This window comes from Lacerta agilis, chromosome 2 (genome assembly GCF_009819535.1).
Source record: "Lacerta agilis isolate rLacAgi1 chromosome 2, rLacAgi1.pri, whole genome shotgun sequence".
In the NCBI taxonomy this organism is placed as follows: Eukaryota; Metazoa; Chordata; class Lepidosauria; order Squamata; family Lacertidae; genus Lacerta; species Lacerta agilis.
Window position 1 is genome coordinate 106,364,194 of NC_046313.1, and position 16,007 is coordinate 106,380,200.

The window sequence follows — 16,007 nt, forward strand, 5'->3', positions numbered from 1 at the left end:
TTGGTTGCCCTCTTCTGGACACGTTCCAGCTTGTCAGTATCTTTCTTGAACTGTGGTGCCCAGAACTGGACACAGTATTCCAGGTGAGGTCTGACCAGAGCAGAATATAGTGGTACTATTACTTCCCTACACTATACTCCTATAGTTTGGTGGCCATCAGGCATGTGCGCTTTAGTTGTGATTCCTGCATTGCAGAGAGTGGGACTATATGACCCTCTGGGTCCCTTCTAACTCTACCGTTCTCTGATTCTACTATCCTTTATTTTCTGATATGCTTATCAGGGGATAAGCCTCGCCACTGTCGCTCTGAACGTTATACAATATTTATACAGTAGCTGACACATAGCAAGCATGCAAATCACTTTGTCAAATATACTGGAAAATTGCAAGAGTTGCAAGAGGAACAGCTTAGGGAGCTGGGTATGTTTAGCCTGGAGAAGAGAAGGTTAAGGGGTGATACGATAGCCATGTTCAAATATATAAAAGGATGTCATATAGAGGAGGGAGAAAGGTTGTTTTCTGCTGCTCCAGAGAAGCGGACACGGAGCAATGGATTCAAACTACAAGAAAGAAGATTCCACCTAAACACTAGAAAGAACTTCCTGACAGTGAGAGCTGTTCGACAGTGGAATTTGCTGCCAAGGAGTGTGGTGGAGTCTCCTTCTTTGGAGGTCTTTAAGCGGAGGCTTGACAGCCATCTGTCAGGAATGCTTTGATGGTGTATCCTGCTTTGAAGGGGGTTGGACTGGATGGCCCTTGTGGTCTCTTCCGATTCTATGATTCTAAGTTACTAAAACTGGCTATAAAATCCTTTCAAAATCAGCTTGTTTAGCGGCTATCTTAGCATCTGCGGTTATTGCTCATGTGGTTAGAGCAGAATATGAACCAAGCAAACAGCACCTTCACCCCCCAACCTTTGGTACCTACACATTTCAACAGTTGATCAGAGCAAAGCTCATTTGTCAATTATCCAAAATTTGAGGTCTTACTGATTTTTCTAAGAGTCTGAAAGCAGGATCTGCCTCTTAGGAGTTTTATAAGTTTTATCTTTTAACTATATTTGCTTCATATCTATGGTTTATTTTAGCGGCAGGACACTGGATTTTCATTGGGGTGGGGAGTTAAACCAGGTTAAACACACACACAACCCTCAGTGTGGCCATCTCACTTTTATTAGAATACAGCCAAAGAGCATGAAGAAACAGCTGAATAGATACAGGAACTTTCCAAACAGCAAAAAGGTACCAATAACATCAGTTTAAATAAAGAACTATGAAAATCCCTGCGTACAAATACATTTTTACATTTTTATTAAAGATTTCTTGGTGTACAAAAGCATGTGCAATGTTTCTTCTTTCAAGTTACATTTTCTACAGATCAGTTTCATTTGTTGAGACATTAGGAAGAAAAGGGGGAAAGAGGTGGAGGGGGGAATGGTGAGTGGGGTGGGCTAGGGTGGCCATGCTCCTGTTCTCCTACTTAATGTACGTGTGGGGTTTTGCATCACCGTCGCTTGTGTGGGTTCTCTGTATTATTTGCTTGTATTCCTTTGGTGGTGAGACAGGTTGGGGGGTGGCCTAGGGGGTGGTTGGTTGTCTTCGATTGGCTGTAGTGAAATTTGTTTTCGTGTGTGAGTGGGGTGTGTGTGTTTGGATCAGGTTAGCCAGATTGATTCATATGCTGTTGCTGGGTTGCCGGCTGACATTATGAGATTGTTTGGGTGACTTTGGTATTGCAGGAGAGCATAGGAAGTGGCCTCCATCCTCTGTGTACACTTGCTCTCTTGAAGAAACCAGTGCTGCATCATGACTTTGGATGAATATCAAATTCCGAAATGAATCGGGCTTATTCCAAAGCGGGTCAAAGCAACTCTGGACCAGTTTTGAAGTGGATCAGATTGATCCAGAGTGGTTTGGACTGATCTGCATCTCAAAACGCTCTCAAAGTAAGCTAGAGGCAGGGACTGATGGAGGAGTGGGGAGACAGGCGCACCCTTCCCGCCAGTGGCACCCACAGCGTCAGTACCCCCCCCACCCCAATATCATCATCATCATCATTAGAATATAAAATAGAAAAGTTCTGGGGAAATGGTTGTCCCTCAATATCAAATAAACACCAAGCACTTCTTCCACCAGATGGCAGCAGGTTGCCACATACACACATAAACTTTTGCAGTCTCTTTTCATGTTTATTGTCCCTTTAATGAACATACAGAACGAAGGTATTTCTGTTTCATGTTTGCAGCAGTGGTGAAGTGGGACCTTTGACCTGTGAGTTAATCACCAGCAGTCTCTTGGTTGCAGCCCTGCCTCCTAAGGCCTTCTCAGACAACACCCACCCACGGTTTGGAGCCCTTTCTCCAGGACTTACAGAAACTTGCTTTCCTCCTCCAGGCTGAGCTCTCTCAGGTGCGGCTCAGCATCCCCGTTTGCAGGCAGCACAGCTCTGATCTCCCTTTCGATGGCCTGTGCTCTGGCCTCCAGCCCTCTCTCGAACTCTGCCTTCTTCTCCAGCACCAGCTCCTTCACCGCTTTCCGTGCCGCGTCGCAGCCTTCAGCTAATGCAGCTCGCTCAGCAGCCAGGCTCGGTTGGTCAGCTTCCATGGCGAGGAGGCGGCCTAAGCTGCTCACACGCTCCATGAGGTACTTCTCCGACACCAGGGTGTAAGTCTCGGAAATCATGGCTACCAGCTGGGCCATGCTTGAGGCATTAAAAACATGCCCGTAAACCAGGTCAGCTGCGAAGGCTTTGGATGAGTAGCTGGAGATCTTCTGGGCTCCATCCACAGTGTCGGAAAATTCTTTCACGCTCCAGACCAAGCAGGAATCAATTAAGTTGGAGATCATTTGGAAAAACCTCACCATCTTCTCCCATTGCTCCTTCACCCTCCCCAGGGCTTCCAGGCCCTTGATGAGCATTTTTCTGGCCGTGTCAAAGTCCACCTCCTTAACTTGATAGCCTCTCATGGTGCAGAGAATCTCTGCCAATTCCTCGTTCTGCTTCTTGAAGTTTTCAAAGCTCCTCTGATACTCCTCCCTCGTGGCCTTCAGCGTCTCCCGGCTCTGCTGTACTTTCAGACGGGCGCTTTCCACCCCTGAGCTTGCTGCTTCCCCCATCTTGGACACGTTAGGTGGTTTGGGGGAAAAGGCCGGAGACCGAGTGTAGGCCTTGCTATAGGAGTCGAACTCCAAGGCCTTCTTGTGGAGTTGGTGTATCCCATCCAGCAAGCTCTTCCCCACAGAACCAATGCCACCCACCGCTGAGGCCACCTTCTCCAACTGTTGGCAAATATCCAACCCACCTTGGCAAATCTCCTGGGCTTTGACTTTGGGGTCGCACCCTTCCTCTTTCTCAATGGAGTCTCTCAGCCTCTGTAGGTTCTTCTTCACCCACTCTGTTTTGACCTCCCCACTCTTCTCATCAACAATCATAGATGCCTTAAGGCCTCCATGTTCATCCAAGACGTTCTTCAAGCTGGTAGCAAACGTTAACAGCTCAGCAGACTTGGAGCAGATGACACTAGCTGATATAAATGGAAACATCCTGGCCAGTCCCTCCCCACTGCCCATGCCAGCTGCTTCTCCCACACTCCCCTGCCTCCCTGCTGCCATCCGTGTAAACTCAACTGAAAAAGCACTAAGGGTCTGAGTGAGGGTGGTGACCAGCTCCATTCCCACTGCATCCCAGCCAGTGGGGATGGATTCCATGGCTTTCTTGTACTGTTGGAAGGACTCTTCCACATGCTCCCTCATCTGGTGGTGGTACCTTTCAGCCATCTCCTTGGCCTCCTTGGCCGACTTTTCTCTGATCTTGGCTTGTTCCAGAGCCGTCTGCACTTCCTCCAGCTCCTTCTCGTAGCCCTGCTTGGCGTTGAGACAAGCCTCGAGGAGTTCCTGGATGAGGTTGATCACATCGGTGAACTTGGCCCTCACTGCCTTGGCCAGCCCACCGCACTGCTCTGTCGCTGTCTGGAGGTTCCTCAGCTGGTTAGGAAGCAAGGCGGTGACCACCTCGGCCTCCTGGATGAGAGTCCGCACAATTGTTTTCATCTGTTCCGGAATGCCGTTTGCGAGCAGCCTGATTTGGTCCATGTTGACGTGAGCCTCGTTGAAGGCGGTCCAACCTCGATTGCTCACTTGGCACAAAGAAGCCTTGAAGGATTCTGGGTACTTAAGGTGCTGGAAGCCTCCCTCTGGTGGAAGCAGGTTGATGGAGAAGTCGCCCTGCCCTGTTGAGATGAAGATCAGCTCCCCCAAGATAGCAATGGAGATGGGTGCTGGCATGAGAAACTCTTCCCAGTTGGCGTATGGTTTCATGAGAAGCTCGGTTTCTTTGCGTACATCATGTCCTTTGCTGAGGGTCTCCACAGCCTTGACCAAACCATGTGGTTTTCCTTCTGGTGATGCCATTGTGCGAAGCCTGGAGAACAAAAGTGACATGTCATTCAGGAAAGAGGACCTTGAGAACCAGCCCATCACATTAAATTTTTTCATTCATTCATTCATTCACTCACTCACTCACTCATTCACTCACTCACAAACATTACTCTTTTAACCAAACAGATCCAAAGGCCAGAGCACCTGAAAACAGGAGCCTGTGTCACAAGGGGCAGTCACCTGACTAGTGTTAGGTCTCAACAAACCAACAAATTCCTCACCAAGTGTAGGTTGTTGAGACAAGCAAAATCTTGATACTATAGGGAACCAGAAGTTGTAAATCTCTGAGTCTATTCTTGTCAAAGTGCCCCTGAAGCTGCAAGATTATAACTCTTTCTATCCATTTACCAGAAATAATGTATCTGAAGAAGTGTGCATGCACACGAAAGCTCATACCAAGGACTAACTTAGTTGGTCTCTAAGGTGCTACTGGAAGGAATTTTTTTATTTTGTTTTTCCAGAAATAACGCTTAGAGGTTGTATGAGCCAGAAAACTGGTACCATGAATTGGTTTCTTGAACAAACACAAGGGGCCATGATTCTAAGATTGGTGGGCCCTTTCCCTACACCTTGAGAGACAGCCAGCAGGTGGCTTCTCCTGCCTAGTCTCCCAACAACCATAATTATACAGATCTGATTTGTGGTAGGTCATCTGATACCATCTGCATCCATGGGCAATACTGATAAACCATCCTCCCTCAACTTGGAGTCCTTTAAGTATTTTGTGCTACAACTCCCATCATGCCTCATCATTGGCCATGCTGGCTGGGGCTGACAGGAACTGGCACAGGAATCAGTATGTTTTTACATGAGTAGAACGTGTCCTTTTATTTAAAATCCATCTCTGGGTTATTTGTGGGGCATAGCAATTTGTTCATCCCCCCCCCCAAATATAGTACGGCCCACCACATGGTCTGAGGGATGGTGGACCGGACCACGGCTGAAAAAGGTTGCTGACCCCTGATCTAAAGGCAGCATTGGGTGCCAGAATGTCAGGATTTTCTTAAAACTTTGTGGTGTCTGTGAGTTATATCTGGGGGTGGAAGAGGCCACTGGCCCCAGTCTCTGGATTCTCTTGGAAGGTAGCAGGTGTTGAAGCTACAGCCAAAAAACTTAGAATCAGGAGGATTCTAGAAAAGGGAGTTATAGGAAAGAGACCAGCCAGGGAAGCTTTGGAGTAGTCTAGTGGGTTAGTTAGATGGCAGAAATGATACTGAAAGTCGGGGTTTCTGTGTTCTCTGAAATGGGAAGAAGATGTAGCAATTCATGGAAATGAATGTATTTGACAGCTTTGTGCAATGAACAGGGGTGGAGCAAGGGGGCGGGGGCGGGCCACCCTGGGTTCCAGGGGAGGGGGTGACACTTTGGCCGCCCCCCCCACCCCACCCCGCAGGGCGGGCCCTGAATGGGGGCATGCTGTCTTTTCCCCCTTCCAGCGGTTTTTTGTCGGCGCGAGGGGCGGGCCAGCGAGGAGGAGAAGAAGAGGAGAGTTTTGGATTTGATATCCCGCTTTATCACTACCTGAAGGCGTCTCAAAGCAGCTAACATTCTCCTTTACCTTCCTCCCCCACAACAAACACTCTGTGAGGTGAGTGGGGCTGAGAGACTTCAGAGAAGTGTGACTAGCCCAAGGTCACCCAGCAGCTGCATGTGGAGGAGCGGAGACGCAAACCCGGTTCACCGGATTACGAGTCTACCGCTCTTAACCACTACACCACGCTTGTTGCTGGCATGACACCCCCTCCTCGCTGGCTTGCCCCTCACGCCGAAAGAAGGGGCCGAAAGGGGAGAAAAAAGGAAGCAAAGCGCCCACTTTGCTTCCCCCCCCAAAGGGAAAGCAGGCGCCTTCAAGCGGCTGCTTTGCTTCCTTTTTTCTCCCCTTTCGGCAGCTTCTTTCGGCGTTGGTTGGGCTGCGCCTGCTATGCTTCCCATTTTTCCCTGAGCAGGCAGGAGCTGCCACTCGGCATCCCCGGGGGCGGGGTGTCGTACTGTGCACGTGCGGCATGATGCCATGACGCATGCACACGCCGCGATGCCCCGCCTCCAGGGTGCCTCTTGGCTTCCCGCCCTGGGCAGCCAAGGGGCTAGAAACGCCCCTGGCAATGAATCTGAAATGGGCCTGCTTTTAGCTTACTGAGTCAATTTGCCATTTGACTGACTGGTTTACGGGCTCAAACAACTGTGTGGAATTGTTGCGACATAATTTGCCGCCCTCACTTTTTGTTATCCTTCTTCAAGGATTGACAGCCTTGGATTGCCTTTAGGTTTACCAAAACACACAAGCCGTTAATCAACCACCCCAGGTAACAACAAACCGGGTCTGAGTTGGAAAAGGGCAGGGGAAACAGATGGGAAAAGCAGATAACCATAAAAGTGTATGGGTTTATTAGCCCTTGCTTAACGTTCCCTTGTAAAAGGCTTGGAGAGCCTTCCTCTGTTTTGAGGCTATAAAACATTATCTTGCAGATAGGAATAGTCCCAAACATCTGGCCTATTAGTTAAGAGCCATGCAGACAAGTGGATATTCAGATATCAGTGATGCGTCCACAATCAAACAATCAGTTTGGATTCATAATATTTTCTTAAAAAAGGAACTACGAAATTTGCAAGTTCATGTAACACAGCTTTAAACTACAAAAATAAAAAATAAAACAGCATTGGCACTTTAATATAGGTCAACATCATATGATGCAAACACCAGCTGATAACCATTTGCCCTGAGTGCATTCTTGTGCATATCTCTTCTCAGGGTTTACACACTTTTCTTCTCGTCCTGCTGCTTTTCCTTGGGGGAAACTGCTTTTTTACACCACATTGGACCAAACGGCAATGGGCTTTTCCGCAGATTGAGGTTTGTTCTGATTAAAAGCTAAAGAGCAGGTCAAGTGGGAAAACTTCCCAGACCTGTGCTTTGCAGGGACAAAGGACAAGCAAAGGACAAGCAGAACGGTCAGTGGGCTGTTTGTCCTTTTCATTTTTTCCCATTACAAAACATGTTGCACAAATGTGTGAACTTTCAAATTGTCTACTTCTAAAAAATACGGTACACCCCACCGAGTGTGTGTGTGTGTGGGGCAAGCTTTTTGTCGCCTCCCCAGCTCTGCTGTTCACAGAATTCCCACTCTGCGTATACACCAGACATTCAAAGCACATTTCCCCCCCCACACACACACATTCTGAGAATTGTAGCTTACCCGTCACAGAACTACAACTCCCAGCGCCGTTAACAAACTACAGTTCCCAGGATTCTTGGGAGGGGCAAATGTGCCCTGAACGTGCCTTAAAGGTCTGGTGTGGATGCAGCCCCCCCCCCCGATTTCTAGCATTCAGCCCCTTACCCTGATTCACTAGAATCTACTTCCTTTCCCCCTAATTAAACTAGGAATCTGTTGTTCTGTTGAGGCAGACAGGTGCCAATGCTCTCAGTGTTGCCCTTGTGGAACTCAGCAGAGAGAAGGATGTGAGCAAAACCGCCTGTCATTACTCTGGTTCCACCTACTGTTGTTGGTCTCTTTTTGTCTTCTGCCAATAGGCATCAGCCACTACTGTGTTGACCCCCCTACTCTGCTACTGAAGGCTGTATAATGATGGCTAATGTTTTTCCATGATCTTCCCCATACGTTATCCCTTTTCTTGCCCTCCCTTTCATAAGAAGAGTTTGGATTTGATATCCCGCTTTATCACTACCCGAAGGAGTCTCAAAGCGGCTAACATTCTCCTTTCCCTTCCTCCCCTCCCTTTCATAAGAAGAGTTTGGATTTGATATCCCGCTTTATCACTACCCGAAGGAGTCTCAAAGCAGCTAACATTCTCCTTTCCCTTCCTCCCCCACAACAAACACTCTGTGAGGTGAGTGGGGCTGAGAGACTTCAGAGAAGTGTGACTAGCCCAAGGTCACCCAGCAGCTGCATGTGGAGGAGCGGGGAAGCGAACCCGGTTCACCAGATTACGAGTCTACAGCTCTTAACCACTACACCACACTGCTTACTTATTAGTGTTGCTCTCTTTCTCTCTTTTTTTTAAAAGAATAATAATTTTTATTGGTTTTACAAATTCATTCGCAAAAATAAAATTGTTGCAAATATCAAAAATTAAAACAAGATTCTTCCGAATCTCAGGACTTCCCTCCTCCCCTCCGTGGGTTTTTAAAATACCTTTGTCAACTGCATATTATAAGTTCATCCAAATTACAGTCCTCCATTACGTCCAAAGTCTCTGTTACATTCCAAGAGTCATTAAAAGCCTGCCAAAGAGTTCAAGCGTTTACAGTGTTCATTTAGACATAATCGATATTTGTCCCAATCTCTATTGAAGTTTTGTGCTTTTTAGTAATGTTATCCATCCAGTCCCCACGCCGCTCCATTAAAATCCCAAGGCCCACAAATCTGTAGCGCCTCAATAGTCATCCACGCCACCCTGTTGATTCCGCACTAATTTTTACAGTAAAATGAGCTGCCAGTGATCTAAAATCTCCAGGGATCCCCTCTTGCATCAAAGCTCACTCACCTTTCGTCGAGCCAAAAGACAAGGGTGCGGTGTGCTCAGGTCTCAACTTAAGAGACCCATAAATAGGCTCTGGGTGTGTTAAGCCACATACCCCAAGTGTTTCGAAATACCTGGCTGCACAAGGACATAAATCCTAGTTCCTCCCAGGTTGATGTTTAAATCCTTGGGTTGAGGAGCGGGATGAGCATTTTGCATTCCGATTGGCTTACCACCTCTGTTATTTGCAGGTGGTCTCGGAAAGCAAAGTGTAGATTGGGAAGCGGGGACGAGATCCAGAGCAAACGAAGATTGTGCAAGTAACAGCTTCCAACAGGGTAAGTCTCTATATAGCAAAGGAAAAGTTGGATGGGCAGTAACACTGAGTTTCTGGCACCAAATGAAAAGCTTATACAGGTGAAACTCAAAAAATTAGAATATCGTGGAAAGGCTAATTTCTTTCAGTAATTCAACTTTTTTTAAAAAGTAATCTTTATTGGTTTTATTTACACACATTAAAAAAATATTTACAGTCTCATCAATACAAATAAAAAAGAAGAAATAGAAAAAGAAAACAAAGGGGGGGGGAAGAAAAACACGAGGAAAAAAGGTTAACATTGGTTTACATAAACACACTTCTCACATACATACAAATCTTCCGATCTTTCTTAATGTGCTTTCATTACATCATTGTTTGTCTGCACAGTTTTGATCTTTATTTCTCATTCCTTTATCTTCAATAGTATTCAATATTTATTTAATTACAAGTATCACTCTAGTTCTGCTAATATGGCCTTATTATTGCAATATATTCTTATGTATTCTTTAAATATTTTCCATTCACCAAAAGTTTTTTGCGTCATTTCTCCTCTAAGTAATGTAATGAGATAGACTGAAACTAATGTATGAGATAGACTCATGACATGCAAAACAAGATATGTCAAGCCTTTATTTGTTATAATTGTGATGATTATGGTGTACAGCTGATGAGAACCCCAAATTAACAATTTCAACTTTGGGGTTTTCATCAGCTGTGCGCCATAATCATCACAATCATAACAAGCAAAGGCTTGACATATCTCACTTTGCATGTCATGAGTCTATCTCATATATTAAACTCCAGTAGCTAATGAAAACAATTGCTTACATAAATGGATTTTCCCACAATATTCTAATTTTTCGAATTTCACCTGTATGTTTTATGACAGATGACTTCTATTTCCCTCCCGCCCACCCCCCAGCAATTTAAGTCGGTAACAAATAAAATAATAGGGCAGGGACCACAGGTCACTGATTTAAAAAGGAGGAATTGAGTTTGAATGTGGGAATTCCAAGATTCAATCCCTGGTATCTGTGCTTGAAGCGACTAGCATGAGTTTGGCCAAACTGCGGGAGGCAGTGAAAGATAGGCGTGCCTGGCGTGCTCTGGTCCATGGGGTCACAAAGAGTCGGACACGACTGAACGACTGAACAACAACAACAAGTTTGAAGATGAAAGGGAATGGAATTGATCAGGACGGCCGCTGGCTACCAGTCAGAGTAGACAATACTGAAGTCAGTGAATGGACAAATAGTCTGAGCGGGTATATGCAAGTTTCCAAATAATGCAGAATGTTTTTTAAGGCAGGACAGATCTAACTAAAAAAAATAATGGGTATGTTCAACCTTACAAGACTTGCCAATAATGTTACATGAACTCAGAACGTATTTTAGAGCAGACTGAGGAAGGGGAGAGATAAACAAGGTCATGGCTAAACCGGTGGCTGATAGCGAAGAGGACGTAATTTGTTCGGTTCAGCCTAATATGTACACAAACCAAAACATAGCTAGCTAGCCTTTCAAATTCATATTTCTCCAAATACTGCCATGCAGTTCCTTGACCCAAAAATGGGTACCAAAACAAACAAACAAAAAAGCATGTGTTAGGGGAAAATGCACATGAAAATGAATACCAGTATATTGGTCAATGTAATGTACATAAATGCATTGTTTTAGAGGGAATTCCTTGTAAGAGGTTATATCAGGCAATGTTATTCTGCACCGAAATGCATAAAATTATGTACATTACTGTACATGAATTAGGTGAAATGTGCATGAGGAGGTGAACAAATTTTGATGCACCAGTTTTTTTTTAAATGCAAACAAATGCAGTAACTAAGGCATTTCAGCGCTAAATAAAAGATTGATTTTAGAAAGCGTGCTGAAAGAACAAAAAAACAATTACAGTAAAATGTGTAGAAGAGGATAGGTTTCGCCGCCTGATATATCACTTTACTCATCAAATAAATAAATAAATCTTTATTACGGTCATAGACCAGCAAAAGAGAAAATAAAACGATAGTACATAGTACAATTTTAAATTGTATTTTAATGAACTGTTTTATGTTTTTGTTGTGATTTTATTGGTGTTAGCCGCCCTGAGCCCAGTTTGGCGGGGAAGGGCGGGGTATAAATAAAAAAAAAATATTATTATTATTATTATTATTATTATTATTATTATTATTATTATTATTATTATTATTTTCTTAAATATCATCTTTTAACAATACTATTTTACTCGTCAAAACCAGGCCATAGAAAGGTAGTGCAATGTTGTCTGTTCTTTCAACACAAAAAAGGCCAGGTTTTCTGCAGACTGAGGAGGATGGGGAACCACAGTAAGTCAATGATTTGATGGCACCATGCAGACACTCAGTAAAATGTGAGTGAGTGAAGCATGCCACTGCTGGGGTTCAGGACACCAAAGAGTTACTTCGGCCGGTTATAAACAGATGATTAACTTGGCACGCTATCCTCCAGTTCCCCTTTCAGACCACATTTCATAAAGACAGCTACGGTCCTCAGGTGGGTCTTGTCTTAACTTCTGACCTGATATCCTTGGACAACGGGCTTGCATTCCTGAGTGGGGTAGTAAGAGAGGACCCTCTCCCTTCATCTGAGCAAACACGAGCCTGTGTGCCATATAAATGGTCTCATCTCAATTCTAGTCAGGGATCCTCCTTGGCTGCTGGACTACATTATCCCCATAATTCCTGGCCATTGGTTATGTTTGAGGGTAAAGGGCCTTCTCGGCAGTGGCGCCTGCCATGTGGAATGCCCTCCCGTCAGATGTCAAGGAAATAAACAACTATTATTATTATTACTACTGTATTATTATTATTATTATTATTATTATTATTAGAATATATATATTTGTTTAGATCACAGAACAAATTCAAAATGTAAAACCACAAAAGATATAATCAAAATAAAAACAACAGCCCAATAATGCCTGCCCACCACAAACCACATTTTAAAAGGGTTTTAACTGATTTTAGAAGACACCTGAAGGCAGCCCTATTCAGGGAAGTTTTTAATGTTTGATGTCTTACTCTGCTTAATGTTTTCATTTGTTGGAAGCTGCCTATTGTGGCTGGGGCAACCCAGTCAGATAGGTGGCTTCTTCTTCTTCTTCTTCTTCTTCTTCTTCTTCTTCTTCTTCTTCACCATAGCTGTCAAGTTTCGGATTTGAAAATAAGGGATCAGCAGTCTCAGCTATCTCGGGGACAGTCACATGTCAGTGGTGGGCGGAGCCAGAAGCAAAAGTGGGCGGAGCAGCAATGTAAACTCCAAGCAGGCTCGGGCTCGGAGCGGAGCAAAGAGGAGGGCAGCCAGCAAAGAGGAGGGCAGCCATGTGCTCCGCGCAATGGAGCCCCATCGTCTTCTTGTCTGATCCCATCAAAACAGGACAGGAAGCAGCAGCTGCTCAAAGGCAGCCAGGCTCCGCCCGCCAGCTAACCCTATTGGCCAGGTTAAGGGGCTCAGCGGCAACGGACTGGGGCTGATGCAGGGGGAGGAATACACCCCCCTGTAAGCACGGGAAACGGCTCCCACTTGCTTTGAGGGCTGAAGCTTTTCTCTCCAAGTAGGCGAGGTCTTCCCACCCAGTCCCTGGCCAGCAGGGGAGGAGCTGCTTCCATTAAAAACGGGAAATTTAAGGGAAATAAAAAATAAGGGAGAGCAGCGGGAAACTGCTTGAAATAAGGGAGAATCCCAGGGAAAACGGGATACTTGACAGCACTGTTCTTCACGCTGATGGGAATCACAGTTCAATTTTGTGAAGGAACCACACTGGCCTTCTCTTGCATTTGACATCTCCCTCCCAATGAATCCCCCACAGTCCAGGCATATGATGCAACTTTCATTTTAACCCACCAAGTTGACCCACCTGCCTGGTTCTGCACCTCTACGTTTTTATTGCCCCTCAGGGCCTTTTTTAGTTTATTCCTTATCAGTATGATGGCAATTTATCTGTATTACTTGACTAACAGGAATGTGGAGGGCCACTGCCTCAGGGTGGCTGGCACGTCTTTGCTGATCTCAGGAGAAATTGTCTTGCGTATAGAAACCAAGCCCTCCTTCCAATACACTGAGGAGGGAATTCCCCTTGCCAAGGGTGAGAATTAAGGCGGTTCATGAGAGAGGAAGAGGATTCCATGGCTATGAGAGCTGATATTATCTTAGGGTCGTTTTTTTACAGGCTCATGTTGCAATTCAGGACGAAATGAAGCTTAAGGTGGGCTCCTCAAAGCACGTTCCAAGTTACTGCGTTTGAGCCAATGGGCTTCCCTGACCCAAGCCAAGAAGAAAACTAGTGAATGAGTAATCCACACTGGGTGGTTTCTGCTTTGATCAGTGACGCTCAAGGAAGTACAACATAATGCACCAATAGCTTGATCTTATGCATGTTTATTTTAATTTGAAGGCATCTGAAGGCAGCCCTGTTTAGGGAAGTTTTTAAAGTGTGACATCTTAATGTATTTTAATATTTGTTGGAAGCCGCCCAGAGTGGCTGGGGAAACCCAGCCGGATGGGCAGGGTAGAAATAAATTATTATTATTATTATTATTATTATTATTATTATTATTAATTTCAATTCAATTTGTATACAGCCGTACCTCAGAAGTCGAACGAAATCCATTCCGGAAGTGCGTTCGACATCCAAAATGTTCGGAAACCACGGCGCGGCTTCCGATTGGCTGCAGGAAGCTTCTGCAGCCAATCAGAAGCCGCAGAAGTCCCATGAGACGTTCGGGTTCCAAAGAACGTTCGCAAACCGGAGCACACACTTCTGGGTTTGCGGCGTTTGGGAGTCAAAACGTTCGACTCGCAAGGCATTCAGGATCCAAGGTATGACTGTACTGCCTTCCTTTATAACTATACTCAAGGAATGACTAAATATCCAACAACAGCAAAAATCACATTATTGTCCAATAACAGAGAAATCCTAGCTCTGACCAAAGATCAGCAGCTTCCTATGTTTGTTCCTGGGGGAACAAAAGTGTAAGTTCTGTAATAAAACGTTTGGGAGACAAGCTGGGTGGTGGTCATTTCAGGATTAGGGATGCACATCTTTCTTTCACAGTTAATGTGAGGGACCGGTGTGATCTAGATGCTGCCCGATGTGTGGAGTAAAACGAGGACCATTCCGTCAGGGCATTTGTTGAGAGACATTTTCATAAATTCACAACTGTGTTCCACATCAGCCTCCTTTCGCTCAGTTCTGAATCTGGCTTTCTTCATGAAGCATGCTACACGAGTGTCCTTAATACGCTCTCCATTTCTGTTTCCCCTTCTAGCTCCCATCCAGCATGGCTCTTGTGCACGATACGACTTATAACTCCTCCATCAAGGAACACTTGGAGGCGGGAATGCAAGAGCTTGTGCTCCTCACCGGGCTTCTGCTCCTCCCGTGGTCAAATAAGGAGGAGATGTGTGCTAAAACCCACGGCCAGGTCACCAAAGCATCGCATCATTTTTCCGAGGCTGAACGTAGGCTCGAGTCTCGCCTGCAGCTACTTGATTCCCAGTCGGAGGCCTTGATAGCAATGAAGAAACTCATGCAAGATGACCTGCAGGAGAAGAAGGGGGACTTAGCAGACCTCGGAACCCAGATCGTTGCCCTCAAGGAAACTGAGAAGAAGTCCCAGCAAATGCTGGAAACTGCGGAGCTGCGTCTGGAACATACAGAGGAGCAGCTGAGACTGGCTCGTGAGGGAGTGGCAAGGAACAGTGTGGGCCGGAAAATCGGAATCCAGATGATGGCCCTGCCGGGGCTCGGGTCATTCATTGGTAGGTTATCCCCTGAGCCAGTAAGTCTTGAACCAGAAGTGGTACCTTCAAGATACCAGAACATGAGATAACACCCCAACCCATTCCCTCCATACCCCCAGATGAAATTATCACCGATTTGTCTTTTTCCTTTTAGGAGCTGGCATGGCTATTGGTTACCAGGCGGCCTTGGACTCAGCGGAGAAACTAGTACTTGAGGCACAACAGGCTGTGGACCTCTGCACTGCAGAAGTGGCTGGCTACAGTGACAAGATTGCACGCCTCTCCCGAAAGGAGCAGAAAGTGCAAACCGGAATCAACTCCGCAAATCAGAGGATCCCCCAGATTGAAGCCCAGTGTGGTGAGCTGCTTGATCTCCAGAGGGGGGTGACAATGCAGCAGTCCTGGATCAGAAACTGCCTTTCCCTGCTGGATCTATTGGCAGGCAAGATTCACGCAGCTGAAGTCATGTCCAGCTACGCCTGCGTTCCTGAGCTGCTGATGGGTGTCTTGGAGGAAATCGCAGCCGTGGTGGGAGGGAAGCATGGAGCAGCATTCCTCGCTGATAAGGAACTCCAGGCCTCCGTTCTGGAAATCAACAAAGCTGTGAATTCTCTGAGAGCCAGGGCAGGAAAGAATGTGTCCACTGATGATTAACCTCTCCTTGGTCTCTCCGATCAAAATGATTTTAAACAGTAATGCACTGTACCTGTTTCCCCATTCCATTTCCCCATTTCTGATGTGTACTAGATGCGTATCTAACCTAAATGCTGCTTACCTACACAATTTGTAAGGATTTTGGTAGCAGGGTTTTGTATTGGAGTAAACAAAGTCCAAGAACTTTTCTAGGTTGTGCTGTATTTTAAAAGTCTGCAAATGCGGATGTCCTGAAAAAATTCTGGATACTGCATAGTGCAGGCATAGGCAAACTCGGCCCTCCAGATGTTTTGGGACTACAACTCCCATGATCCCTAGCTAACAGGACCAGTGGTCAGGGAT

The 16,007-nt window shown here is 45.7% G+C and overlaps 2 protein-coding genes across 3 annotated transcripts; one reads left to right on the top strand and one right to left on the bottom strand.

Moving 5' to 3' along the window:
* Positions 1–2,188: 2,188 nt before the first annotated feature.
* Positions 2,189–8,992, bottom strand: LOC117042118. The gene is made up of 2 exons (XM_033141600.1): positions 8,943–8,992; positions 2,189–4,419 (listed from the first exon to the last, which is right to left on the bottom strand). The coding sequence occupies exon 2, from the start codon at positions 4,407–4,409 to the stop codon at positions 2,367–2,369; it is 2,043 nt and encodes a 680-aa protein (XP_032997491.1). The 5' UTR covers positions 4,410–4,419; positions 8,943–8,992; the 3' UTR covers positions 2,189–2,366.
* A 187-nt stretch (positions 8,993–9,179) lies between these two features.
* LOC117042968 lies at positions 9,180–15,740 on the top strand. 2 transcript variants are annotated; one of them, XM_033142591.1, is made up of 3 exons: positions 9,180–9,256; positions 14,537–15,029; positions 15,166–15,740. In XM_033142591.1, exons 2-3 carry the CDS (start codon positions 14,549–14,551, stop codon positions 15,663–15,665), a joined length of 981 nt encoding a protein of 326 aa, XP_032998482.1. In that variant the 5' UTR covers positions 9,180–9,256; positions 14,537–14,548; the 3' UTR covers positions 15,666–15,740. The 2 variants fall into 2 exon arrangements, with proteins under 2 accessions (XP_032998482.1, XP_032998481.1); XM_033142590.1 differs by lacking the exon at positions 9,180–9,256 and adding an exon at positions 13,450–13,473.
* The last annotated feature ends 267 nt before the right edge of the window (positions 15,741–16,007 follow it).

What these genes read in the sequence shown, in the direction of transcription:
- LOC117042118 (XM_033141600.1), bottom strand. Translation starts at nt 4,409, where the DNA reads ATGGCATCACCAGAAGGAAAACCACATGGTTTGGTCAAGGCTGTGGAG.
- LOC117042968 (XM_033142590.1), top strand. An exon ending in GGGGCTCGGGTCATTCATTG is followed by an intron (nt 15,030 to 15,165) that starts GTAGGTTATCCC and finishes TTTTCCTTTTAG; the next exon opens with GAGCTGGCATGGCTATTGGT.